Source organism: Nycticebus coucang, chromosome 10 (genome assembly GCF_027406575.1).
Source record: "Nycticebus coucang isolate mNycCou1 chromosome 10, mNycCou1.pri, whole genome shotgun sequence".
NCBI lineage: Eukaryota > Metazoa > Chordata > Mammalia > Primates > Lorisidae > Nycticebus > Nycticebus coucang.
This window is the reverse complement of record NC_069789.1, coordinates 83,211,119-83,239,008: the sequence shown is the minus strand read 5'-3', so window position 1 is coordinate 83,239,008 and position 27,890 is coordinate 83,211,119. Positions and strand designations below refer to the sequence as shown.

Here is a 27,890-nt window from a genome sequence, read left to right as displayed (position 1 = left end):
AGTTCATTTGTATGTTTGCTTTTATAAACTTACTGTTTAAATAATGCATGCATTTGTGCATTTTTTTGTTTTTAAAAATGCTAAATATCTTAATACCATGGACCACTTAATTCTTTTGGGAAAATCAGCAAGGACTATATTGTAAGAATTCACATTTAGTCATTACATGTGAAAGGCACAAATTCAATTTCAAATAACTTTTATTCAATAGAATTGTATTTTCTATAGGCAAAACTAGAGGTTTCTCTCTAATTTCCTGTCTATACTTTTATAAATAAAATGTATTACTTGATTGAAATTAAAAATTCTTTTCTTTGCTGGAATTTAGAGCAATCTCATAGTTTTTAAATAAATTGTTAAGAATCTTGAACATGTATTCAATTATGATTTAAAATAAAGCTTTGTTCTATAATGTGGCAAATATTTACATTTTAGAAAACAAAGTTTGCCTTTAGTCAATATAATTTTTAAAATAACTAGGAAATGGAGACAAATAATCTTTTCCAATATATTGAAGGCAAGTGAAAGTACATTCATAAATCCCTTTTACAATTATGGTAAAATCGATTTTAAAACTATTATCTGTAGAAATAAATTGTGCAAAATAATATACATATAACATTTACATTTTTAGGAACTGAAAAATACAGAGTCTTTGTCGCTTAATGTGGGGACTGTCTCTTCAGTCAATAGGCTTAATCATCATCTGAACTGCTCTCAAGGAATATGACCCGCCTCTGTATTCAGCCCAAAAAATTCCGTCTTGCTGCTTGCTTCTATAATGGCCTCCTCTGTACCATACTCCATTTAGGTTAGAATGTGCACAGGCATTGTACCACCAGCCTCCTTTATGAAAGTGGGCACAATTTCCTTTGAAGAAAAAATACAGACACAAAAGTAAAAACTTCTTTTAAGTGTGGTATGCTGCAAACCATCGAAAAGTTACTCTACCTTGAATCAATTTAATTTGAGCTTCCCTGATTTCAGTTATCTTTACCTTAGTATTGTTTCCTCGTTTACGCTTTTGCTATTGCGCCAGCTACTTGAAGGATCAATTGAATTGCCTTTTGCTGTTTGCTTACTTGATATGTACTTTTTTTTTTTTTTTTACAAAGGAGGAGAGGATTTAATTTTCCAGATAGCAAGATAAATAAAATGCAAGCAGTGTTTGTATCTGAGAAACAGAGGGAAACATTGGGAAGGAAAAATACAGAGCTGCCAAAGAAGAGAGTAAACGTTGGAGAAAATTGAATTCTCAAAATAGCAAAATATAAAATCAAATAGCACTACCAGCAATCAGAAGGGTTCTGTATGTAAGGCATGTGTTATGGTCGTATCCCTCCTTTCCTGCCTCTTCACCACTGTGAAATAGGTTAAAAGAGAGATGTGTGTACTGCTTGCCAAGATATAACTGAAGAGGAAAATAAATCAGGTTTGTGGGGGGCGGGATCTCTTTTACAGAGCCAAAATCCTGAGTTAAAAAGGCAAGAACCTCTGCAAATTAAATATAAAATTGTATGGATGGTCTAATTGATTCTTTCTAATGAAAATATTAATTTACCTTTTGAATCACGCTTTTAGCTATTCCTTATAACACATGTCATAATCATCTTCCTTTTCCCCTCTAAGAAATGCCCTTACACCCGATATCCAGATGGCATGTAAGTCTTTATTCAAAAGTTGCCTTTTCACGGTTTTACATATAAAAGACAGGGTGTCCCAAAAGTCATCCCTAAAGTTGTTGTACAAAGGGAAAATGGGAAATGGTAGCTAAATGTTCCTTTATTTATAAAATATTCATTACAAAATTTTATGTGGCCAACACATACAGAATATTTGGTAACTATTTTGTAAGATTATGTAATGGATATTTTGTAAACGAAGGTACATTTAACTAACAATTTCCCATTTTCCCTATCATGGCAACTTTAGGAGTGACTTTTGGAACACCCTGCAGTAGCCACCCCAGGCCCATCTGCTCATCACTTCCTATTCCCTTATTCAGTTTTTTTTTTTCTTAGAGTACCTATTGCCACCTAGCAAATCATTTTGTTTTCTCCTCCTAGAAAAAAAGTTCAAAAGGGCAGAAACCTTGCTCACTGCCGTATCTTCAACACCAACAATTGTGCCCCACATATGATAGGTGTTTAGTTAGTATTACTACAAATTTTAGGTGGTTGCAGTTTGTTATTTCCAGATGAATATGTTTTTTGTTTTGTTTTTTTCCCCCAGAACTTTGTTCTTTACAGAAATCACACTTGGGGATTGCCTTATAAAAGATCCTGAAAGCCGTTTTTTTCAACATGTATGTTTACCTTGACTGTGTCCAAAATGATCTTTCTGAAAAGATTTTAATTGCATATTCTTTAATAACTACATCTTATTTAATGTATAGAAGGTGATGATTCTACATAGAATGAAAGTTTTTTTTCTTTTTTTCTTACTCACCTGCATACATATCTTTATCTCTGTCCAGTGTGGTGAATTGTTTACCGTTATGCCACATCATAGAATCCCCGGCATTTCCCTGGTAAGTTCCCAGGCGCAGTCTATAGAATTCACTTTCAGATTCCAGACGAAAGCTGCTGTATTCTGCATAAACTTTTTTATCACTCCAGTCTTCTAATTCAATCAAGAGTTTGTAATTATCTTGATTACTAAGCATATAGATATTTTCTAGTCCAAGCCAGTATTCTCCATCAATATTTCCAAACCCTTTCTGTTAACAAATAAAGAAACAAAGGTGTGTGAATAAGTTGTAGATAGTAAACATTTTTATAGGTAAGTTTTAAACATTCAATAGGATAAAGGTATCACCATTTAAATGGTAATGTGAACTTCCATTTTAATTGATCACCTGACTTTTATAAGTCCCACATTGTCGCTTGGTTTTGTTTTACTTTTTTAAACTATTGCCGTATTTCTTTGCATAGCCAGCTTCAAATCCTACAAACAAGCCAAAGGCAAAAGAGAATACAACTTATTTATAGCGACTAAAACATTAACTAGCGAACTATTCACATCCTTAAGAAGGGTTCCTAATTTTTCTCCTACTCATCAAAAGAGCCAAATTTTTTTTTCTAATAATAATCTTTGTAAAAAATTAATAGTAAGCGTATGTATAAGTCATCCAGATTAAGGAGCATTGTAAAGTATATCTTCAGTTTCCTTTTTATATTTTAATTGTGACTTTAAAATCAGAAGTGTGAGAATATTCTTTTTGACAAATGTAGATGAAGAAAAAAATCTAGATAGTTATTTCTCAACTTTATATCTTGCTAATTACATAGAATGCATACCTTTTTTTCTTGCACATTTGCAAGAGCTGCTTTGTTTCAACTACCCTAGGTCTGAATCACTGATTTACCTTATAATTTTCCCAATTTCTGAAGAAGTTGACAGAGCCATCTCTTCTTTTCTGAATAACAGTCCAACCTCCAGGATCCAAACTGTTCTCACACCATAACTGCAATGGTCCATTGCTGTTTTCAGGTTTAATCATATAAATACCGCTGATGGAATGCCCAGCTTCTTTTGCTTGTTGACAGTCTTTGAACGGTCCTATAATTCAAATATCATTATCAGAAAACTTAATATGAAAAAGGTACATTATAATAGTTTTTAGTCAAGATTCCTAACTTTTTTTAAAGTTTTTATGTCTTTCTTACACACACCACTTTCTATCTATAGTATGTATAATACTGTACAAATCTAAAGAAGCCAAGTAGAAGGATTAGCCAGTCCCACTACAGAATTAACTTCTTGTCTAATAATTAACTATTCTTGTCTTTTTGTATACATACATTTTTGAATTGTTATAACTCTAATGCATGTAGAAAATAGGATTCTATCTTTGTAACAAACATTTCTGTGGAGCTTTAATCTCCCTTTTGAGCACCTACAGTAGCTGTACATTTATAATGGGCTTTAACATTGATACGTCAATATTTATTCCTCTGTCATTGAATATAAGAGGCTTTGTCTGACTTTTGCTACTGTAAGTGACACTGTACAAAGTTTCTTCATTCCGATTAGCTTCATTTTTCCATATTTACTTATAAAAATGCTGAGGGATTGATCAGCTGGATCAAGGGGCTACCAACTCTTCCACAGCTCTTCATGGGGCTGGATTTATAATTTCAGAAGTTTTGACTTTGGCAGAATTCACTATAGTCGCTTGAGACACTCAGAGAAAATGGATGCTCAGCACCTGTAACTCAGTGAGTAGGGCACTGGCTGCATGCACGGGAACTGGCAAGTTTGAGCCGAGCCCAGGCCTGCTAAACAATGACAACAGCAACCCAAAAATTGCCAGGCGTTGTGGCGGGCGCCTGTAGTCCCAGCTACTTGGGAGGCTCAGGCAAGAGAATTGCTTAAGCCTAAGAATTTGAGGTTCCTGTGAGCTGTGATGTCACAGCACTCTACCAAGGGTGACATAATAAGACTGTCTCAAAAAAAAAAAAGTTTTAGAAATACAAGATATTGTTTCCCTTTTGGAAACTCACAATGAACATTCACATATTTAAGACTGAGAAGCCCTGAAATAAATGAACTGGAGTTTTCCAAACTTACAGAATCTTAACCCACACACCAATTCCCATAACATTTCATAGCTGGGCATGTGAGTCATGGCTGTATTCCCCGAACTTTGGGATCACTTGAAGCCAGGAGGTTGAGACTGGCATCTCTATAAAAAAATTTTTAAAGAAAATGATTCAGTGGGCTTAGTAGCACATTCGTGTGGTCCCAGCTACTCCAAAGGCTCTGGTGGGAGGCTGAGGTAGGAGGGTCTCTTGAGCCCAAGCATTTAAGGCTGCAGTGAGCTATGATTGTGCCACTGCACTCTAGCCTGGGTAACAGAGTGTGAGACCTTATCTCTTAAAAAAAAAATTTTTTTTTCCAGGAAGTTTGGCGTTAACTGCTTTTATAAAGAGTTGTATCAATTTATGTAACTAATAGTAATTTCTCAATATGTCCAGTGACCCTGTGCTAGTTTATAAACGAGGTATTCTACTGATAGTGCAGTTACTTAAGGTCATGTATTTTAGAAGGTAGTGATCCTAGAGCAGTGTTTTTCAACTTTTTTTTATTTCATACCATACTTGAACCTATAGTTAAACTTCCACAGCATACTTAAATTATATTGATCAAAAACAGAGTAAAAAAAGGATATACTTCCTGTGCTTTGAACTGCTTCTGAAAATAACTCCGTTAATGATCTTTTAAAATTTTCGTGGCATGCCTGTGTGCTGCGTGACACGCTGGCTGAAAATCCCTGCCCTGGACTGATGCTCGTCTCCTTCTAATCCCAGATCAACGCCCTGACGCTGCGCTGCACTTGCCCCTTGTCGTTTCATAGTTTTGGGAATTCTCTATTTTTAATCTACTACAAATACTTTCAATTTCTTAAAATAATAAAACATTTTGTAAAATTACTTGTAATCTGGCTGACTCTTGAACTTGTGATTTCCACACTTTTAGATCTAGAGAAAGGTAACTTCTAGTTTTTTTTAACATTCTTTAGTTTCACCCATTTTCAATGTCTGAGCCTTTTTGGTAATAGTGCAAAAAATATTAAGTGATTCAGAACTGAGAATTATCCTAAAAACCTATCAGGACCAACAGATAAGAAAGTTTTGATTGTCAAAACTGTTTTTGAGGCAGGATCTTACCGTGTCATGCAGGCTAGAGTGCAGCAGCGTCATCATGGTTCAGTGCAATCTCAGATGATGCTCCCTCCTCAGCCTCCTTGGTATCTGGGACTACAGACTGCTACTATGCCCCACTAGTTTTTCTGTTTTTAGTAGAGACAGGTTCCCACTCCTGCTTAGGCTGGTCTTGAACTCCTGTCCTCAAGAGTTCTCCCAGCTTGATCTCCTAACATACTAGGATTGCAGGCATGAGTTCCTGGCCTAGAACTCATGCACTAATTTTAGAAATGTTTAATAAATTCACTAATTCTTAGAAATGTGAAAATAGTTAAGTAAAATTCTTACGAGAATTTCTGCATATAAGCATAATAGGATTGCTGAAATTTTGAGATACGTGTTATGTATACTTTGCCAAATATGTATACAGTGTCCCTTTTGAGCCTTATTGGGATAGAATTATCTTGTTAAATAGTTACTAATATACAAAAATACAGTAACAAAGGGCTTCTTGGAGACTATGAACCCTTCCCTCTAGATTTCTCCTTGCGGACAGATACTACAGTTGCACCTCTGTAAGGTGACCACCCAAAGGACTGTAACAAAGGGGTCCGCATAGTGGAGGTGGTTAACATGAGTAGCCAGACCTGCTGTACTACTGGGTGCATGTGGTGCCTGCCCAGTCTGTAAAAACTGGGTCAACTCACGGAGGGGGTCAGTGTAGAGAAGAGGTCATCTGTAGAGGTTCTACTTTATTTTTGTTTTTCTTCTGACTTAATGTCATCACTGCTTTAAACGTTAGTAGCCTCACAAATTTTTTATAATTAAATGAATCAATTAATCTAGGACTTTCCCATTTTAAATTCGAGAAAATTGAAAATCACACACAAAAATCAAGAGAACATCAATTTTGTACTTCAAATTTTTGTTATGTTGATGTTTCTATTTTAGATTTTTTAAAGTTATAATACAATGTCCATAAGCACTACAGATTACTAGTAAGAATTTGAGAAACTGGAAAGACTTATGGTATCTTTCTTAGATTATATTTATTTTAGACACTGTATTTTTTTAGTTCTAAGGTTTCAATTTGGTCCTTATTTATGGTTTTTATTTCTCTTTTTAGATGTCCTATCCTTGCATTTATTATGGACATATTTTCCTTTAGGGCATTAAAGATAGCTATAATAACCAAAATTCTTACCCTTTCTCTTCCAAATTTGGTACGAGTTTTGATCATGAATGGATTTTGGATTTTTTTCAAAGGCTTTGTTGTTATTATTGTTGTTGTTGCAGTTTGGCCGGGGCCAGTTTGAACCTGCCACCCTTTGTATATGGGGCCAGCACCCTGCCCACTGAGCAGTAGGCAGCGCCCTTCAAAGGCTTTTTATGTATCCACTGAGATGATAGGATTTTCCTTTTTATGGGTTTGTCATTATGGAGAATTATATTGGTTATATTTTCAATGTTAAACCAACCTTGTATTTCTGGAATAGATTCAACTTAATGAAGGTATATGCAGCTCTTAAAACATGCTTAGCCAAGTAGTCATCATCAGTAATTGTTAGTCCCTTTTCCCCTTTATTACTCATCTTAACACATAGCTTATTTGATAACTTAAGTAACATATTCAATGTCTCCTTATTTAGGGCCGGGCATGGTGGCTCATTAGTAATCCTAGCACTCTGGGAGGCTGAGGTGGGTGGATCACCTGAGTTCATGATTTCGAGACCAGCCTAAGCCAGAGCAAGACCTCATCTCTAAAAATAGCCAGGTGTTGTGGCAGGTGCCTGTAGTCCCAGCTACTCAGGAGGCTGAGGCAAGAGAATTGCTTAAGCCCAAGAATTTGACGTTGCTGTGAGCTGTGATGCTATAGCACTCTATTGGGGGGGGGGGCACAAAGTGAAACTCTGTCTCAAAAAAAAAAAAATCAGTGCTGAATATAACTTCATTTCTACTACAGAAAAATATATTCCTGAAAAACCTCATGTTGTACAAATTTATACATTATTAACATACTTCGTATTTAGCAACAGTTAACTATGGCGCAAAACATTAATATGCTTGAGGGGAAATCCCAAGTAAACCACTATAACCTCTTTAATTTACTAATATTATTCTTTTTTACCACTCACACATGAACTCTTTCACATTACAGAAACGCATGCATTGTAATCAAGTTAAAGAAGGATAGAAAGGCTATATTTCAGATAGATAAAATTTATAGAATTTTAATTTTTTATGTGGGAGGAGATGGAAGGAAAAATGAAGTAGAACTCCTACATCCATACTTAGATTATTTGGTGTAATGAGTGGTAGCATATTATTTTACTCATAGGACTTCTACGCATGAACTTTATCTTTTGGTATGTATTCATAGTTTGAGCCTTGCTTAGGCAGTCAGATGTTTGTTGAACTTACTGATTCCTGGTAAGTGTAGTTTTCAGAACCCTCAATTCTATATTATTCTTTCAAGAAATGTCTTTTCTGACTGTTTTAGTGTCAAGAGATAGTAAAATATCCTTAGACGTAAGTGGGAAGTGGGAAAAATGGCAAGTAAGTTAATTCCAGTACAGTACAAGTACTTTGACGGAGTTAATTCAGGGCACATGATGTGTCTGAGAACATTCCTCTTGTTTTAAAACCAATTTGGTATTTGAGGTAATGCGTACATAAAAGTGGCTTTGTTTAATAGACAAATATTTCTCTCATTTCAGAAATTTATGTATTCTATGAGTGTCACTTTTGTATTGTCTATTCTGTGAATATCATTTTTGCAAATGTTTACTATGCACTGATTTGACTATAGTTTTGACAGTTTACACGTTACATTTGACTTTTTATTAGGTTATTTGAATTGTTGTAAAATAATGGCAACATCAAGGTTTTGAATATTGACAGAATATTTATCAAATACCATTGTTCCATAGAGCTAGACTCCTTTTCTGCCATTTAATAGGTACTCAGATGTTTAAACAATTGGAGAGTTCTGGGTTTTCTGAATTCAGTTTTGATTTGATAAGACTTCAATTATACGAATTTGAGATTATCTTCATCTTTAATTTTGAATCCAGATTTTGCAGTAGGCTTTATATTAACAGTTTGGATATCTGTTAGACTTAGTTGAAATCCTGTTCCAGAATATATAGATAAAATTAGCAGTGCTTATAACTACTTTTTTCTTCCTCAGTAAAGATAGTAAATATCAGAAATCAATATTCTTTTTTTTTTTTCATTGTTGGGGATTCATTGAGGGTACAAGAAACCAGGTTACACTGATGCATTTGTTAGGTAAAGTCCCTGTTACAATTGTGTCTTGCCCCAAAAGATGTGTCACAAACCAAGGCCCCACCCCCTTCCTCCTTCCCCCCACTTCTTTCTCACTCTGCTCTCCCCTTCTCCCACCCCCACCGTGTCATGAATTGTCCTCATATGAAAATTCAGTACACAGGATTCATGCTTCTCCATTCTTGTGATGCTTTACTAAGAATATTGTGTTCCACCTCTATACAGGTTAATACAAAGGATGTAAAGTCTCCATTTTTTAAATGGCTGAACAGTATTCTGTGGTGTACATATACCACAGCTTGTTAATCCATTCCTGGGTTGGTGGGCATTTAGGCTGTTTCCATATTTTGGTGATTGTAAATTGAACTGCAATGAACAGTCTAGTGCAAGTGTCCTTATGATAAAAGGAATTTTTTCCTTCTGGGTAGATGCCCAGTAATGGGATTGCAGGATCAAATGGGAGGTCTAGTTTGAGTTCTTTGAGAGTTCTCCATACTTCCTTCCAAAAAGGTTGTACTAGTTTGCAGTCCCACCAGCAGTGTAAAAGTGTTCCCTTCTCTCCACATCCACGCCAGCATCCGCAGTTGTGAGAATTTGTGATGTGGGCCATTCTCACTGGGGTTAGATGGTATCTTAGGGTGGTTTTGATTTGCATTTCTCTAATAATTAGGGATGATGAGCATTTTTTATTATGTTTGTTGGCCATTTGTCTGTCTTCTTTAGAGAAGGTTCTATTCATGACTCTTACCCATTGATATATGGGATTGTTGGCTTTTTTCATGTGGATTAATTTGAGTTCTCTGTAGATCCTAGTTATCAAGCCTTTGTCTGATTCAAAATATGGAAATATTCTTTCCCATTATGCAGGTTGTCTGTCTGCTTTGGTTGTTGTCTCCTTAGCTGTATGGAAGTTTTTCAGTTTAATTAACTCCCATTTGTTATTTTTCTTGTTGCAATTGCCATGGCAATCTAATTCATGAAGTCTTTCCCCAGGCCAATATCTTCCAGTGTTTTTCCTATGCTTTCTTTGAGGATTTTTATTGTTTCATGCCTTAAATTTAAGTCCTTTATCCATCTTGAATCAATTTTTGTGAGTGGAGAAAGGTGCAGGTCCAGTTTCGGTCTTTTACATGTGGATATCCAGTTCTCCCAGCACCATTTATTGAAGAGAGTCTTTCCCCCAAGGTATGTTCTTGTTTGGTTTATTAAAGACTAGGTGGTTGTAAGATATTAGTTTCATTTCCTGGTTTTCTATTCGATTACAAATGTCTGTATCTCTATTTTTGTGCCAGTACCATGCTGTCTTGACAACTATGGCTTTATAGTACAGCCTAAAATCTGGTATGCTGATCTCCCCGGCTTTGTTTTTATTAGTAAGAACTGCCTTAGCTATATGGGGTTTTTCTGGTTCCATACAAAACGCAGAATCATTTTTTTCAAGTCTTGAAAGTACAATGTTGGTATTTTAATAGGGATGGCATTGAATCAGATTGCTTTGGGAAGTATAGACATTTTAACAATGTTGATTATTCCCAGCCATGAGCATGGTATGTTCTTCCATTTGTTAATATCTTCTGCTATTTCCTTTCTTAGGATTTCGTAATTTTCTTTATAGAGATCCTTCATCTCTTTTGTTAGGTATATTCCAAGGTATTTCATTTTCTTTGAAGCTGTGGTGAAGGGAGTTGTGTCCTTAATTAGCCTCGCATCTTTGTATACGGCAATAAGAGTCTGACTTATGGACATTGATTTTATATCCTGCGACATTACTGTATTTTTTGATGACTTCCAGGAGTCTTGTGGTTGAGTCTTTGGGGTTCTCTAAGTATAAGATCATATCTTCAGCAAAGAGGAAGAGTTTGACCTCCTCTGCTCCCATTTGGATGCCTTTATTTCCTTTTCTTTCCTAATTGTATTGGCTAGAACTTCCAGCACTATGTTGAATAGTAAAGGTGACAGAGGACAGCCTGGTCTGGTTCCAGTTTTATCAAATGCTTTTTCTGCAACTATTGAGAGGATCATATGGTCTTTGTTTTTTCTTCTGTTCATACGGTGGATAATGTTTATGGACTTGGGTATATTAAACCAGCCTTGCATCCCTGGGAAGAAACCTACTTGATCATGATGTATGACTTTTTTAATGATAAGCTGTACTCTATTGGCTAGGATTTTGTTGAGAATTTTTGCTTCTATATTCATTAGTGAAATTGGTCTGAAATTCTCCTTTTTAGTTGGTCTTTTCCTGGTGATATTTGCTTCGTAGAATGTGTTGGGAAAGTTTCCTTCCTCCTCAATTTTTTGGAATAATTTCTGCAGTACAGGAATAAGTTCTTCCTTGAAGGTTTGAAAGAATTCTAGTGTGAAGCCATCCGGACCAGGGCATTTTTTTTTGTTGTTGGAAGATTTTTTTATTGTTTTTTTGATCTCAGTGCTTGAAATTGGTCTGTTAAGGAGCTCTAGTTCTTCCTGGCTAAGTCTAGGGAGAGGGTGTGATTCCAAATATTGATCCTTTTCCTTCACACATTTCAAATTTCTGGGCATAGAGTTTCTGGTAGTATTCAGAGATGACCTCTTATATCTCTGTGGGATCCGTTGTTATTTCCCCTTTATCATTTCTGATTGAGGTTACTAGAGATTTTTACTTTTCTATTTCTAGTTAGTCTGGCCAAAGGTTATCTATTTTATTTATTTTTTCAAAAAACCAACTCCTTATTTCATTAATTTTCTGAATGATTCTTTTGTTTTCAGTTTCATTGGTCTCTGATTTAATGTTGGATATTTCTTTTCTTCTGCTGGGTTTAGGCTTAGATTGTTCTTCTTTTTCCAATTCCGTAAGATGGCTTGTGAGTTCGTTGATGCACTCTCTTTCAGTTTATCAAATGTAGGCATCTAAAACGATAAATTTTCCTCTCAGAACTGCTTTTGCAGTATCCCACAGGTTTTGGTAGCTTGTGTCTTCATTGTTGTTATGCTCATGGAAGTTAATGTTTTCCTCTTTTATTTTTTCCTGCACCCAACTGTCATTCAACAGAAGGTTGTTTAATTTCCATGCCTTTGGGGTTCAACGTTTTTTTTTTTGGAGTTGAGTTCCACCTTTAGTGCTTTGTGGTCTGAGAAGATACAAGGTAAATTTTCAATTCTTTTGATTCTGCTGAGGTTTCTTTTGTGTCCTAGGATATGACCAATTTTGGAGAATGTTCCATGGGGTGATGAGAAGAATGTATACTCTTTATCTTTGGGATGGAGTGTTCTATATACATCTATCAAGCACAGTTGTTCTAGGGTCTCATTTAAGTTCCTTATATCTTTGTTTAATTTCTGTTTAGAGGATCTGTTCAGCTCTGTAAGAGGAGTGTTAAAGTCCCCTGTTACTATGGTGTTATAGGATATCATATTGCTTAGACTGAGTAAGGTCTGTTTCAAGAATCTGGGAGCATTTAAGTTGGGTGCATAAATATTTAGAATTGAAATGTCTTCTTGTTGTGTTTTTCCCTTGACCAATATAAAGTGACCGTCTTTGTCTTTTTTGACTTTAGTCGCTTTAAATCCACATGTATCTGAAAATAACGATTGCAACTCCTCTTTTCTTCTGAATTCCATTTGCCTGAAAAATTGTCTTCCAACCCTTAACTCAGTGTTTAATTTGTCTTTTGAAGTTAGGTGTGTTTCCTGCAGAGAGCAAATGGATGGCTTGTGTTTTTTAATCCAATCAGCCAATCTGTGCCTCTTCAGTGGGGAATTCAAGCCATTAACATTTATTGAGATAATTGGTAAGTATGGTAGTATTCTATTCATCTTATTTTGTGAAAGTCCATTGCTTAGTTTTATCTTTTGCATCATTGTAGAAGTTAGGTTCTGTCCTTTCATTTCTCACTACTGCTGTACTTACAGCTGCTGGCAGAATTAGACCAAACGAACACACGCAACCACTTGCCAGTTTTCCACTGCTTTTGTCCTCCTCATGAGGTCCAGAAGTCTCTCGCTGACGCCCTGTGTCCCCAAAGGGATGTTTCTGGGCAGATCCCACCAGTCAGAGATGCCTGGAGTCTTCTTTCCCCAGTCTTACCATGCCCAGTTGCAAGGAAGCTGTTACTTGGCCACCCATGCATATTTATTTTTACAAATATACTGTTAACTTGTCTTAGCCCAGTGTGTACTGTTGATCTTGGCAGAAATATTTTCTTATTACTTGCATTCCTTTTTTGTTTATTTTTTTTAAGATGGAGTCTCACTGTGTTGCCCTCGGTAGAGTGCTGTAGCATCACAGCTCACAGCAACCTCAAACTCTTCAGCTTAAGCAATTCTCTTGCCTCAGCCTCCCATGTAGCTGGGACAACAGGCACCAGCCACAACGCCTGGCTATTTTGGGGTTGTAGTTGTCATTGTTGTTTGGCAGGCCCAGGCTGAGTTCGATCCCACCAGCCTGGGTGCATGTGGCTGGCGCATAACCACTGTGCTACGGGTGCCAAGCCACTTGCACATCTTATTTACTTTCTGCTGTAGACTTAGGTTATAGATTGTTCCCATATTCACTGTTATACTGCTTTCTTTGTACCATAAAGAACATAGCTTAATGGGAACTCTTAAATGACTAATAGAAAATCGCTAGCTTTATTGTTGGAAGGTCAAATTTAACTTGTTGATTTGGATATTGTTACAAATAAATTGATATGATTCAGGAATTTGTCTATGATTATTCAAAGGGTATAGAATGGAAGTCCTATTAAAATTGGAATTGTGTTTATCTTTTTCTTGTAATATTATTGTAAAATCCATATCTTGATATCTTGTAATATTCTTCTCAAAGCATATAAGTTCAATTTGAAGGACCAGTCTCTCTGTTTGCAGTTTATGTGATTATTAAAATTTAACAGGGCTAGTGAGTTCCAGTAGACCTAGTTCATACAGAAGAATGTTGACCAGTCATGCCACATTATTTTCAAAGATGTATTTTTCATTAAGAACCCATAGTTTTTCAATGAATTCCCAACAATAAAAAATAAATAAATAAAAGAACCCATAGTTTTAATAGAAAAATGCATTAAAAAAGAAAAACACTTTCATGCTTTGAATAGCACCTTTACTGGGAGCCATCTCTAATATACCCGTCCTTTTTTCTATAAAAGGAACTTTTAAATTAAACTATGAGGAAATCCTCTTTGTGATAAGAGAAACAGATAACCAATTTAGAGCTTTCATACATTTGGTTAGCTCCTAGAATATTTTTGAGGGGTAAACTTTTTAATTAGGTTGTGAGTTAACTGTAAGATAAATATATTCAGCAGCATTTCTGGAGTGGAAAGTTTGAGGCAAAGACTTGCCAAAGTGATAATAGAGTCTTTCTTATGATAATATGGATTACTTACTGCTTGCTTAAACTGCACTTAACAACCCACGCTTTTATTTTTTAACAATTATCTTTCATAATTGGTTAAATCAGTCATAGTCCAACGGCCTCTTTGCTTAACCAGTCTTTTTGTTTTGTATTAAGTGTTAATAAGTATTCCACTAAAACCAGTTGAACCTAAACATTTTACTAATAGGATCCATGATAAATAATTTCAAAAATGTAAATATTTGGTGATTTAAAATAAGGCTAGTACTGGAAAGCACGTTTTTAGTTTCTAATGACTGCTTTTCAAATTTAGCTTTTTAAGCTTACTTCATATGTCTCTGTTTATGTAACATAATAAGATAAGGCAAAGAGAAGTCCACAAGAGACGGTAGTAATTAATGACCATACCAGATAGATCATACACAAAGCATTTTTACCTCCAACACCTCTTCTAATCATTGCAACAGTCTTTTTTACAAAAGGGGAAGGTGGACCTCAGAGAAGTCTTGCCAGAATGCAAGTTTCATGATATTCAGTTCTATGCTTTTATATGCTGTGAAAGAAAGAACTTTCTCAACTCCACTTACATATAAAAATGAACTCGTTTTTATAAGTACGCTATTTGTAAAACAGTAATGATTTCTTTCATAAAAGACTAAACAAAAAGTAGCCACTGAATAACATTAACAGTTAGGAATTTAGATAGTACCTTGTCAGATATATAGTTACATTCTCAAACCTTTTGTTTTTAAGGTAAAGAAGAAGGCAGTATTTCTGAAAACTTTTTTAAATAAAAGTTATTTTCTGCAATTTTGTTTTTCTTTTTTTTTTTCTTTTTTCTTGAGACAGGCTCATTATGTTGCCCTCGGTAGAGTGCTGTGGCGTCATGGCTCACAGCAACCTCAAACTCTTGGGCTTAAGTGATTCTCTTCCCTCAGCCTCCCAAGTAGCTGGGACTACAGGTGCCCACCACAATTCCTGGCTACTTTTTTTTGTTGTAATTGTCATTGTTGTTTAGGAGACCCAGATTGGGTTCAAACCCTCCAGCCTCGGTATATGTGGCCAGTGCCCTAACCACTGACCATGGGCGCTGAGCCAGCAAGTTTGTTTTTCAAGGTGCATTTTTTTCTTATAACTATTTCAAAAGAGAATATAAATTTGCCTATAATACCTTTTTAAAAAATTATAGTGAAATATACATAACATAAAATTTACCATCTTTCCCATTCTTAAGTGTACAGTTCAGTGGCATGAAGCACATTCATATTGTTACTGCCACCACCATCATCCATGTTTAGGACTCTTTCCATTTTGCAAAACTGAAACTATAACCATTAAACAAATCTCCATTCGCTCCTCCCCACAACCCACAGCAACCGCCATTCTTCTTTCTGTCTATGAATTTGACTACTCTAAGTACTTCGTGTAAGTAAACTCATACAGTATTTGTCCTTTTGTGACTGAATAAACACCTTTTAAAATACAAATTGTGTATTTTCACCTTATGCATTTAGAAACTCTAGGACAGGCGTCCTCAAACTTTTTAAACAGGGGGCCAATTCACTGTCCCTCAGACTGTTGGAGGGCCGGACTATAGTTTAAGAAAAAAAAAAACTATGAACAAATTCCTATGCACACTGCACATATCTTATTTTGAAGTAAAAAACAAAACGGGAACAAATACAATTCACACTGCTTCATGTGGCCCGCGGGCCGCAGTTTGAGGACGCCTGCTCGAGGATGACCATGTACCTACATGTAGAGTACAATCATATGAATTTCTTGGGGCACCAAAAGCATACATAAGTACATCAATTAATACCATCTGTCTTTGCCCATTTTTGTGCAAGGGTAAAACTTTAGACATCTTTTTCCAGGGAGACACAAAAGTGATAGGAACAGATAATTGAGCATCTTGTATGAAGACAGTAGCAAGCCTATTTGTTGTTGCTTGTAAATAGAACTGTAGAAGGATATTAGAATCATCCAGTACAATTAGTACTCTCATTGTACAAATGAGAAAACCTAAACAGACAGGCTGTTAGGGTAAGCCTAAGATAACAAAGGTAATGGTAGAACTAGGTTTTCTTAATTCTGTGTTCATTAGCATACTAATTAGTGTGATAATTCTTATGGTATAGCTAATTATGCCCTTGAATTTGAAACCAACATATGTAGAATAAAATAAGTAAAAGGTTAATGTTTTCTTAAAACAGGAAATAATGAATAACAGAAAAAAGTTACCTGTCTTAATTTTTATATTAAAGATCAGCTTCTGGGGGATATATATACACCATTGTTTCATTAAAGGGGACCTTAAACCATGCTAAATCCCCAGCGTGGGTTTTAATTCTGTAACATTACATTGTTCTTGTCCTAAAGTTCAATGTATAATAAAACCTAGAACAGGTATGTTTCACTTTGTATAAGTATTTTCTTAGAAGAGTTTGTCAGTATATAAATATGTGAATAATCATTTCTGATAAAATTGGTGATATCATCCTTTTAAGATTCAGGGCCCACACAGACTACTCCATGGCAATCATTTTCCTACTTACGTAATTGTACCTTCTTCAGTTTTTATGAATTATGTATATAAACAGCTATACTGATAAATTATATATACTAAAACTTAACAGAAAACCAGATTTTTTTTAAGAGAGCACCAAAAGTTAATATAAATGTTTTCTTTTTATACACAGTGGATCACTTTGTACATATTTCCCTTTGGAAATCAAAAGGCTTGAGGATATTAATAGTGATCACATTTATCTAATTCAGTAACACTCTGGTCTATTGCTACTATAAGTTACAACAGTATAAAATAAATGCATTCAGTATAGCATAACACATTAAAATACTTTTAGGTCTTTGGAATGACAATTTTTTTATTATTAAATCATAGCTATGTGCATTAATGCAATCATGGGGCACCATAGTTTTATAGACTGTTTGACACATTTTCATCACACTGTTAACATAGCCTTCCTGGCATTTTCTTAGTTATTGTGTTAAGACATTTATACTCTACATTTACTAAGTTTCACATATACCCTTGTAAGATGCACTGCAGGTGTAATCCCACCAATCACCCTCCCTCCGCCCATCCTCCCCCCTCCTACTCTTCCCTCTCCCCCTTCCCCCTATTCTTAGGTTGTAACAGGGTTATAGCTTTCATGTGAAAGCCATAAATTAGTTTCATAGTAGGGCTGAGTACATTGGATACTTTTTCTTCCATTCTTGAGATACTTTACTAAGAGAATATGTTCCAGCTCCATTCATATAAACATGAAAGAGGTAACGTCTCCATCTTTCTTTAAGGTGGAATGACAATTTTTAAGAAGCTTTATAAAAATATTATTAAATCGGCTGACATTTAGCAGCTACAAATAAGAATATGCATCTACCTAGATAGAGGTATTTTATTTAGATGTACTTATATGTACATGTAAAGATAACTGATAATTTAAGAAGGAGTATATTAATGTGAGATATCCTATGTATGTTCCAGAGAGGAAGTATTCATGGAGAGGCATAATCACATCAAGATTGTAGGAGTCAATAGGGGAGGGAGTTGCCGTTTTATTTATTTCTGTTTTTATTTTATTTATTTATTTATTTAGAGATGGAATCTCTCTTAGTTGCCTTGGGGTTGAGTGCTATGGCTCACAGCAACCTCAGATTCTTGGGCTCAAGTGATTCTCTTGCCTCAGCCTCCCGAGTAGCTGAGACTACAGGCACCCACCACAATGCCTGGCTATTTTTTGAGATGGGGTTCTTGCTCTTGCTCAGGCTGAGCTCGAGTAATTTACCTGCCTCGGCCTCCCAGAGTGCTGGCATTACAGGTGTGAGCCACCACTCCCAGCCCAGCAGTCTTATTTGGTTGGTTGATTGGTTTGAGCTTTATAATTTGAATACAGAGAAAGCATGCAAAATATTCAGGAGAAAATGAATGGATTGATTTTATTGGAGCAGATGGTTTTAATGAAGGAAACTAATGGAAGGAAAGATAGTAGATCAGGCTTCTATTTTTGAGGAGGACATTATTCCTGGCCAGATAAGTACATTGGACATCTTTTGTTTGCAATGGGGAACTGCTGAACAGAAATGTGATGTTGGTATTTTAAGAAGATAGATCTATTGGCAATGTATATATATTTTAATGGAGAGATAAAATGGAAGTTAGACTAATTGTCAGGTTAGTCCTGTATATATACAGTCCTTAGTAAGGCCTTAATGTTTGAGTGCCAGGCACTGTTTTGAGCACTCTTTAAATGTGAGATTCTGTGAGGTAAATACAATTATTATTTCCATTTCACGGATGAGGATACTAAATCACAGAGACCTTTTCCAAGGTCACACAACTGGTAATTCAGGAAGTCTCTTTCTGGTAGCTGTGGCCGTAAATAACTTGAATCTAAATTAGAGTTCTTGCTCTGGATAGAAATGTGAGGCATGTAGACAAGAGACTGAAAAAGGGACATGGGCAGAATTCAGTTGACTGGGTGTGGGGCAGGAGGGAAGTATCAAACAGGAGCCGATTTCATTCAGAACCACATGGCAACAAAACAAAATAGAGAAATCAAAAGCATTTGATCCATCAGTTTTACTTATAAAAATTTATTCGAAGGATATAATCATAGAAGAACAAAAAGAAGAAAAAAGTTACTTTAGAAAGTTATAAGAGGGTGGCGCCTGTGGCTCAAAGGAGTAGGGCGCCAGCCCTGTATGCCGGAGGTGGTGGGTTCAAACCCAGCCCTGGCCAAAAACTGCAAAAAAAAAAAAAGAAAGTTATAAGAATGTTGATGACCGTGTTTACAAAAGGAAACAAGAAAGATTTGGAGGTTATTCAGGGAGACTTTTTAAAAGTTTATTGGTATTTTCTAGATTTTCTTCAGCAAATATGTATTACTTTTATAATACTGATTTACTTATTTCTAAAAGAATGCTAGTTTGGGAAAAGGATTATTTTAGGGTTTAGTTACTAATTCACTCATTCATTCCTCAAGTGCCTGCGGTATTTGGAGCACAATATGCCATCCTGATTCTGGCTAGATGCTGAGAGATAGTGCAGTATCTCCCAGAAGTATTCATACCAGCAGGGAGACAATAAATAAATAATTTCAGTGTAATATGATATAGAAAACATATGAAATAGTGATTTGGGGAAAGAGCCATGTAGGTATGTTTTCTTTGAATCTGGGAAGTAATAACAATAAAAATATTATTTGAGTTAAGCCTTAAAACCTGCTGAGTTGACAGGTAAGCCAAAAGAAGGTATTTCAATAGAGGAAGCAGTAGCATGTGAGGTAATGATAAAATACCCAAATGTAAACATCCAGCTTTAGGGTAGAATCAGAAGGGAGAGCTCCATTCATGAGCCATCTGAGCACTGGTGATGCTTGAAGCCTCGAAGAAGGTGTATGAGACCTCTAAAACATATCTCAAAGAAAGCCCTCTGAAGGCATAGAAGGGAAAAGATGCCAGAGGAGGACCTGGAGAAGCAGCAAGTCAGAATATTGTGATGTGGAAGCCCCGGGACACAATGCTGCAAATGCTTAGTGGGCTCCACCATCACAGAGAAATTCTGCCACTTTGTGACGTATTCTTTCCAGTCTTTGTTCTGTGTTTTTATTGTTTTAAAATTAGTTTGTTGTCTATATAGTTTTATGCCCTACCTTTTCAATAAGTGAATGAACTAATTGGTTATTTATTTACTTTTGGGCATTTGAGTTTTCCCTTCCACTCTAAGGAAGCAAAGGGAAAAAAAATATTCTTTGTAAAGAATTCAGGAGAATGGCTTTATGAGAAAATCGCCAAAATGTGGAAACAGCCTAAATGCCCACCAACCCAGGAATGGATTAACACGCTGTGGTATATGTATACCACGGAATACTATTCAGCCATTAAAAAAAATGGAGACTTTACATCCTTCGTATTAACCTGGATGGACGTGGAAGACATTATTCTTAGTAAAGCATCACAAGAATGGAGAAGCATGAATCCTATGTACTCAATTTTGATATGAGGACAATTAATGACAATTAAGGTTATGGGGGGGGAGTAGAAAGAGGGAAGGAGGGAGGGGGTGGGGCCTTGGTGTGTGTCACACTTTATGGGGGCAAGACATGATTGCAAGAGGGACTTTACCTAACAATTGCAATCAGTGTGTGTAACCTGGCTTATTGTACCCTCAATGAATCCCCAACAATAAAAAAAAAAAAAAAGAAAATGGATGCAAATGTAAAATAAATGTAGTTATTCAAAAAGTTAGCAAGCTGTAACAAAAATGGGCTGTAGTAAGCTGTAACAAAGGTGAAGTGTGCATCTTTGTTTTCTGGGCACGTAGATCAGTGACTGATATTGAATGAATGAAGGGAGGAAGAAATGAAACTAGGTAGAGGAAGGGATCTTAAGATCGGTGATTTTTCTTTTTTTGTCAATGAAAACTTACATTTATTTGGATACAAGGTATAAATTGTTGTTTACTTAACCTTGGAAAATGAGAGGAATTTCTTTTTGTTTTGAAGCTGAAGGCAAAAAAGGCATGGGTTTTTATACAGATGTTTTTAAGATAGGAAAGAACATAGCCTGATTAGACTTCTTCTCAGTATATTAGTAGATGAGTCATGTGCTGACAGTGGAGGTGAGGAAGTGAAATTACAGGTTTGAGGAGAGTGAAAGCAAAACTTAAATATTCTTTTGGAAGAGTATGAGGGTAAGAAGCAAGAGATTGTTGAGCAGCAGTGAGGCCTTAGTCAGGAGCTAAAAGGAGGGTTACAGAGCAGGACTGACTCCACAGGTTAGGAGTGGAACAGGGATTGATTCCTGTCTCAAGGATTGTAGAATCTAGATAAAAGAATTTGGATGGAAGACTACTTTTTCCCCTGTAATGCCAGAATTCTGGGAGGCCGAGGTGGGCAGATTGAGCTCAGGAGTTTGAGACCAGCCTGAGCAAGAGCGAGACCCCATCTCTAAAAAGTACCTGGACGTTGTGGCGACTACCTGTAGTCCCAGCTACTTGAGAGGCTGGGGCAAGAGGCTGGAGGTTGCTTTGAGCTGTAAGGCTACGGCACTCTACTGTGGGTGACCAAATGAGACTGTCTCCAAAAAAAAAGACTTTTTTTCACAGAATATACTCTTCAAAACTTAGAGCCAGAAGAAGAGATGTATTTAAGTTCAATTTTGATGATATTAATAAAAAACAAAACAAATTTTAATGTATGTGTATAATCCACCAAAATTAAGATTAAGCATTTATTATGAGCATTGTTTCATAAGTCATAAAACATATTAACCTCATACTTCCATTTTTTAACAGGAAGAGAGAGTAACTCACCTTCGTTGAGAAACGTTACTGGTGGTATCTTGAAAGGGCTTTTGGTGGGAGAAGTTGCCATATCGGGTGGTGGCATTAAATCTCTGGGATAACCTGGATCCCTCTGTATCTCATTACCTCCCAGCAAACCAGGAGTATACTGATGACTGTTAGGGATATGTTGTGGCACCACCTGGACGAGAGGGGGAGACACATGGGTGTCTTGTCGGGAAAATATCCTCAAGCACTGTTCCTCCAACAAAGTGATCATCACAGACTGGTTATTGACAAGATCAGTCAAGGAAGCGTACTTCACCTCTAGTTCCCTGTACCTTGTTGCCATCTTCAGCATTTCTGTGGTGACATTGAGGATTTTATTTTCCAAGTGGGAAAGTTCAAGTGAATTATCCCTCTTACGGATAATCTCATGTAGTAGTTGCATATAGAGTTGAGTAACACGAGAGTTCATGTTACGGCTTTCTTTTCTCAGCAGCTTTACCTCATTTACGATGTTTCCATCTACATCCACCACCAATTGCAAGACATCTATCTCCCGCTTCTGCCTGGATAGCACATCCTTCAGGTTTTCAAGGTCCATCCTGGTGATCATGTCTTTAATGGTACCTGCATCTTGCCCTTTGGTGTTGACACAAATGGGCCCTGTTATTTTTTGTTCAGGAACCAGGAATGTATATGCACACTTCTTTGCTTCCTCTTTACCATCTGTGGCACGAGTGTGTCTTCTCTGGGGTATTTTTTTCATTTTGAACTGTCCTCCTCTGCAATGTCCAGTGCCCATTAGTAGGAAGAACAACACACCTAGGGTCCAGATAAAAGGCTTCATTTTGAAATGAGGTTGTACAACAGCGTCTTTGGGGGGGGGGGGGATGAGTAAAGGGAAAAAGTAAAAAAAAAAAAATTATATTAATCTACATTTAAAGACATGAAAAACTAAGGGGAAAACTCAGTATTTATTGGTATTAATAAATAGGCCAGGTTAATTTTATTAACTTCCTAAATCCAATATTAAGTTATGGTACTTTGGCATTTGCTTAAAGATTAGGTTTCAGAGAATAGCTCTTCCAGCCACTACCTCACTGTAATGCTTCTTGCTCCCCAGCTCATTGAGCAGATTTTGGTCAGTGCTGCAGTGTGCTACTGGGACTTTTAAGATCCTAATGAGATAACTTTCTTACCTTCAAAAAGCTTGCTACCTTAGGACTGTGAAAATTGCATACAATGTTAGTAAGGCATTAATAAAAACATTTCTGCCTAGCTAGTGTTAAAATTACCGAGTGACTTTACTATTCTTTGTTTTAGATTCATACGGTACAATTTCAATTAAATTGGTCCTCTGTAATAAATGTCATGTCTTTTTGACGTATCAAAGAAAAACATCTTAGACAAATCTTAAACCAGACAGTTTCAGCATCATGTGTTGTTCTTGTTTCTGAGGCCTCTCTTATTGGGATTGGTGGCAGGCTTAATGGTAGACCGCACAAAGTCATGACTGTGGTAATTGTGTTTCCTGAACCATGATTACGTATATGCTCTAAGCTTATAGGTGATTCAGCAGGTTTGTTCTTTTAATAGACCTTCTCTTGACCTATACTTTAGTGAAATATTAATAACTTTCCACAGCCAAGGAAAGAAACGTATGTTAGAGTCGGAAAATGCCTTAGAGATCATCTTCAAAGACCTCTTTGCACCCATGTTGAAGGCCAAGGCCACACAAATTTTACAACCTGGTCTAGATCAGGTTCTCTGACCATCAGTAAGTAGTCATAGCAGCTACATATTTGTTAAAATGTGTGCTTGAAATGTTTTGTTTTTGCTGTGGGGTGTGAGAAAATACTTATTTGGTAGGGTACAGTTTCTTCTGAGGTAACACTAGCACTAGTTACTAAAGGCAAGATTTCTTCCTTTCTCTTAAGTTACCTCTCAAAAGTGTAGTAGTAGTAGTAGAGTGGGCAACATGTTCACTCCATCGGTTGACTAGCAAGTTGCTGTATTGCAGCCTACTTTCCCGCTCTTACAAATGTGATTCCTACTGCTGTTTTTGAAGAATGGCAGTGGCTATCCTAAAATAGAGCTTTTTTATTCAATTTCCCAGCTAACTACTAGTTTCTTGATTTAAGAAGCCAGGTCCTAAGATGTTTGCGCCTATTATTAATAACAACACTATAGTAACAGTAGTTAATATTTATTTGAATGCTGACAGATACTGTTTTAAGCCCTTTACATGTTTTTTACTTCTCACCACAACTCTGTGAGATAGGTTATTATGATCCCCATCTTCAGATGAAAAACCTTGGCAGCCAAAAGTTAAGTACCTTATTATCAAAAGTTGCACAGCTTCTAAGCAGCAAAGACAGAATTTGAACCCAGACTTAGAGTTCACGTTTTTAATTAATGACTACATTATATGGCAATATATTCCAAACTATTTTTCGTCAACAACACTGTGGCGATCCCTTATATTTATGTAGCATTTAATACATATTAACTGCTATATTTGCATTCACAACAGTACCATGAAGTAAATGCTGTATCATTTTACAAAGGAATGAAGTCCTGGAGAAGCTAAACTGCTCAAGTGGGATTCCAACCTTCTACTCCTAATTTTCTAGACCTCCTATTTTTATCCTCACAACTACAGAGAAGTCTCAAGTTTATGTTTCTTTTTTGTTTGTTTTTTTTTTTTTTTGGCAGCCTTTCCTGACTGATATCTCTCCTCATTGACTAGTTACTTATTTAAGCACAAGCATTTGTGGATTATTTTTTTTATAATTTCTTCCCATCGTTTTTATATCCCAGACTTTTGTGCCATTCCCCCTTTTCCCTCCGTATCTGTGAATTGATAGTTATATCTCTAACTCATGATTAGAGGTCCCTCCCAAAAATAAAGATTATGTCAGTGCAATATAGACTCTTCAGCTGTAGTTATGAAGACTTACTACTTTCACTTTCTAAAACCTTGTCTCCTTATGTTTGGTGTTTTCAATTTGAGCCGTTGTCATAGTGGATGGATATCTAAAACAAAAAATGGGTGGAGTGTGGAGAATTTTTGTTTTTATCTAACTTAATCAAGATAGGATAGGTAAAGGGGGGGAGAATGAGCTTATCAATTCATATTTCTAGCAAAGCCTTTAAAAAATATATGGGAGTCATCATTGAGCCAAGGCTGCCTTTTGCTGACTAATACCCATGGATGAATAGTTTTAGTACAAGAGTTACTTACATATACCCAAACCAATAAAAGATGTCTTATTATTAAATTTCCAGATTCATGGAATTTATATATGGCTTCTTAAATGTAGAGACCTTAAAATAAAATATAAGCCATCAACCTCCTGGGTAAATATAGAGAGGGTGCCCCAAAAATGTATACACATTATAAGAAAGAAAAACATGTATTAAAATTGTAATACTCCATATTTACAGATAATTTTTGTTATCGTGCATATTGTACCTCATATCTCTTGTAAGTTGCAGCAGTTAAATGTGACTTGAGCTTTACAATTTTAATGCATTTTTTTTTCTTTCTTAAAATGTACATACATTTTTTGGTACCCTCTGTATATCATTCTCCTACATATTTAACCTACCCAGTGCTAAAGTTCGCTTGTTCTGGTTTAATAATAGAATGGAAACTCTTAGATCATAAAATGATTTTATTTAAATAATTGCTGCTATGAAATAAGCTACCAAAACACGGAAAATTCAAAAAGTATCATGAAACTTCAAAACAAGTAGAATTATAACTTGTACTGATACCAGACACATACTTATAGAGCAGCTAAACACTTATGATTATCCAAGACTGCTCTTGTGACTTTGAATCAGCGTTACCACTGAAGAACAAAACCTGTTAAAATGGTAATCTAACTTAAAAACAACTTCCTTTTGTGTATTCTACCTTGGCTTATCGGTTTCTGTAAGATTAAATTGTAACATAAATCACTATCCACCATAAGAGAATCTGATCTAAGTTAGTATAAAGAAGCAACTAAAAGTTTATTTTTAAAAATACATACAATTCCCTTCTCCTTACAAAAGTCACTTAAAGTAGGGCAGGGAGCCACATTTCTTAAGTAGTAGACTAGCTACGTCATGCATAAAGAACTGGTTTTAAAAATACATTTACTGTTAGATTTTCTAAAAACATTCTCTTATTTAATATTTTCCCACATATGTTCAGTTTTAAAGTGGAAGATTCATAAATCTGTGTTACCTCATAAAACTTTTTGTGTATGTTAAAATTTTCCTATGTCCCAAGAGAATGTTATAAATTAGTTACAGTATACTTAAAATTAACAATGTCTTTGCTTGGTTGTTTTTAGAAAAGGAAAAAAAAGTCATCTGTGCATTGGGTTAATTTTATTAGTACTGTTTCTCTTCATAGTTGCTACGAGGCCAGCTAGTAGAGAAAAGAAATAAAAGTCAGGATTTACTTCCTTTCAGATGGTAAACTCATAGAGCCATTTAACTGCCTGGGTCATGCACTGAAAACAGCAAGAGCCAGTGAAGTTAAATTTATGAAACATTGAGGATATGTTAGATAAAGAACTTCTGGATTGTGAAATATGTTCTGGGAAGAGATTTGAGAAAGTCTAATCCCCGGGATACATTTAAGAAAGGGATAAATAGTTATCTGTCTGATTCGGGTTTCAGATTATATGCTTGCCTGAGGCATCAGGAAGAATTGAGGCTTTCTGAGGTCCTGTACTTTATATAGCAAGTAACAATAAAAATGAGAGATGATGGTATTTTAGATCCAGTATTGCTTAGAAATTTTATCTGAATTTCTTGTAAAATGTGTTTAACAGATCCTTGCAGTATTTAGAGTTTGGAATCTTTAAAGAAAGGACATGAAAACAAAGTTGAGAAAAATTTTAACTCTACTGTTATTTGCTATTGGAGATTCTTACCATAAATATATTTAATTTTTAAAAGAACCTGGATCCCCAAATCAAAACAAACTTAAGTGTCTTTGATGTTAAAGCTTATTATTGGTAACTAGTAATGTTACTTTTAATACTACTAGTTACTTTTAATACTTTCCAGAGCAATTAAACAAAGTCCCAGATAGAACACTGAAGGTAACTTACCTCCTTTGTTTGATTACCAAAATTTTTTCTTTCTGAAATTATTCTATAATTTTTATCTTGTATGTAAGTAATTACATCTTCTGGGTTTTTATTTTCTATTGTTAATCTCAACTACTTACATAATACTGTTTTGTGTATATCAATAAATGCTTTTCCCAGTAAAACTTCATTTGTCTCAGTTTTAGTTTCTGTTACATGTAAACCTGGAAAACTATTTAAAATTTTGATTTGTGCAAGAAATACCATAGATTCATCTTAAATTTGTACAAGAATTTCTGCCTGGTATTTGGTTATACTATACATGAGTTTTTGTCATTTTTGTATCTTCTGACCTTTGTTTTGTGACTATACTTTGAGAAAACCAGGAGTTTATGTGTATATCTTCAGCACAAATGCCATAGCTCTGAGAAGAGAAACTAATTCTGTTTACAGCTATTTTCTTTAGTTTGTATCCCTTTGTTTTTAATCATTGTGCCGTAAACTTTAAACATTTAATCTGTTACTTGTTAAAAATCTCTTTCTAGTTTCACTAAAGCACTAGTTTTTAGAAGCCCAGCATGCTTGCATGCATCAATCTATAATCATATACACTAAAAATTATACCAAATAAAACCTTAGATAATGAACGAACCATCACAAAGTATTTGTTTCCACATAAAGTTGCGAAACAAACCTTTTTTGGATGACAGATTACAGTATATTCCAAAGTTCTTTGTTTAATAAGAAATCCTGAAATATCTACTATAAATATAAAATAACTATGCATGTATATATACATAATATTTTTAAACAAAAATAAAAGAAACATTAAATACCTTTTTGTATCTGTTGACGAAGTGAATCCAGAAACTTGCTGCCTTTATTCTTGGTTTTAAAAGTCAGGGTAGAAGCTTGTTCATCTGTGACTCTAATGGTAGCTGCATTTTTATTTTGGACCGTTGAATCCAAGCTGTAAGAAGAAACTTCTTTTTCTTTTTATAATACTAATCAATTGAATTTGACAAGCGGCCTATGTAATTTTAAGTAGTATAGGGTAGATTCTGATCTGTGGGCTGTCTTTAATCCGGCAGAGAAAGCATTGTGGCTTTGCTCTCTCTGCCACATGGAGAAATGCAGTAGCCGGCTGCAGCCGACCCAGATTGTATATACAGTACCCTTGAATAGCGATTCCCTCTTTCTCAGTAGATTCA

At 35.5% G+C, this 27,890-nt stretch overlaps 2 protein-coding genes across 7 annotated transcripts in view; one reads left to right on the top strand and one right to left on the bottom strand.

The window, feature by feature from the left end:
• RALGPS2 (Ral GEF with PH domain and SH3 binding motif 2) overlaps window positions 1–27,890 on the top strand; it is a 193,887-nt gene that overhangs the window by 115,588 nt on the left and 50,409 nt on the right. The gene's annotated exons all lie outside the window — the stretch shown is intronic.
• Window positions 183–27,890, bottom strand: ANGPTL1 (angiopoietin like 1). The gene is made up of 5 exons (XM_053605429.1): window positions 27,516–27,890; window positions 21,611–22,459; window positions 3,368–3,561; window positions 2,449–2,719; window positions 183–870 (listed from the first exon to the last, which is right to left on the bottom strand). Exons 2-5 carry the CDS (start codon window positions 22,431–22,433, stop codon window positions 683–685), a joined length of 1,476 nt encoding a protein of 491 aa, XP_053461404.1. The 5' UTR covers window positions 22,434–22,459; window positions 27,516–27,890; the 3' UTR covers window positions 183–682.

Bases quoted from the DNA above. Each gene is read 5' to 3' on its own strand.
- ANGPTL1 (XM_053605429.1), bottom strand. From the start codon at position 22,433: ATGAAGCCTTTTATCTGGACCCTAGGTGTGTTGTTCTTCCTACTAATG. The intron at 2,720-3,367 runs GTAAATCAGTGA...ATTTGTTAACAG, and splicing joins GAAATTGGGAAAATTATAAG to AAAGGGTTTGGAAATATTGA. The intron at 871-2,448 runs GTGAGTAAGAAA...TTTTCTTCAAAG, and splicing joins AGATAAAGATATGTATGCAG to GAAATTGTGCCCACTTTCAT.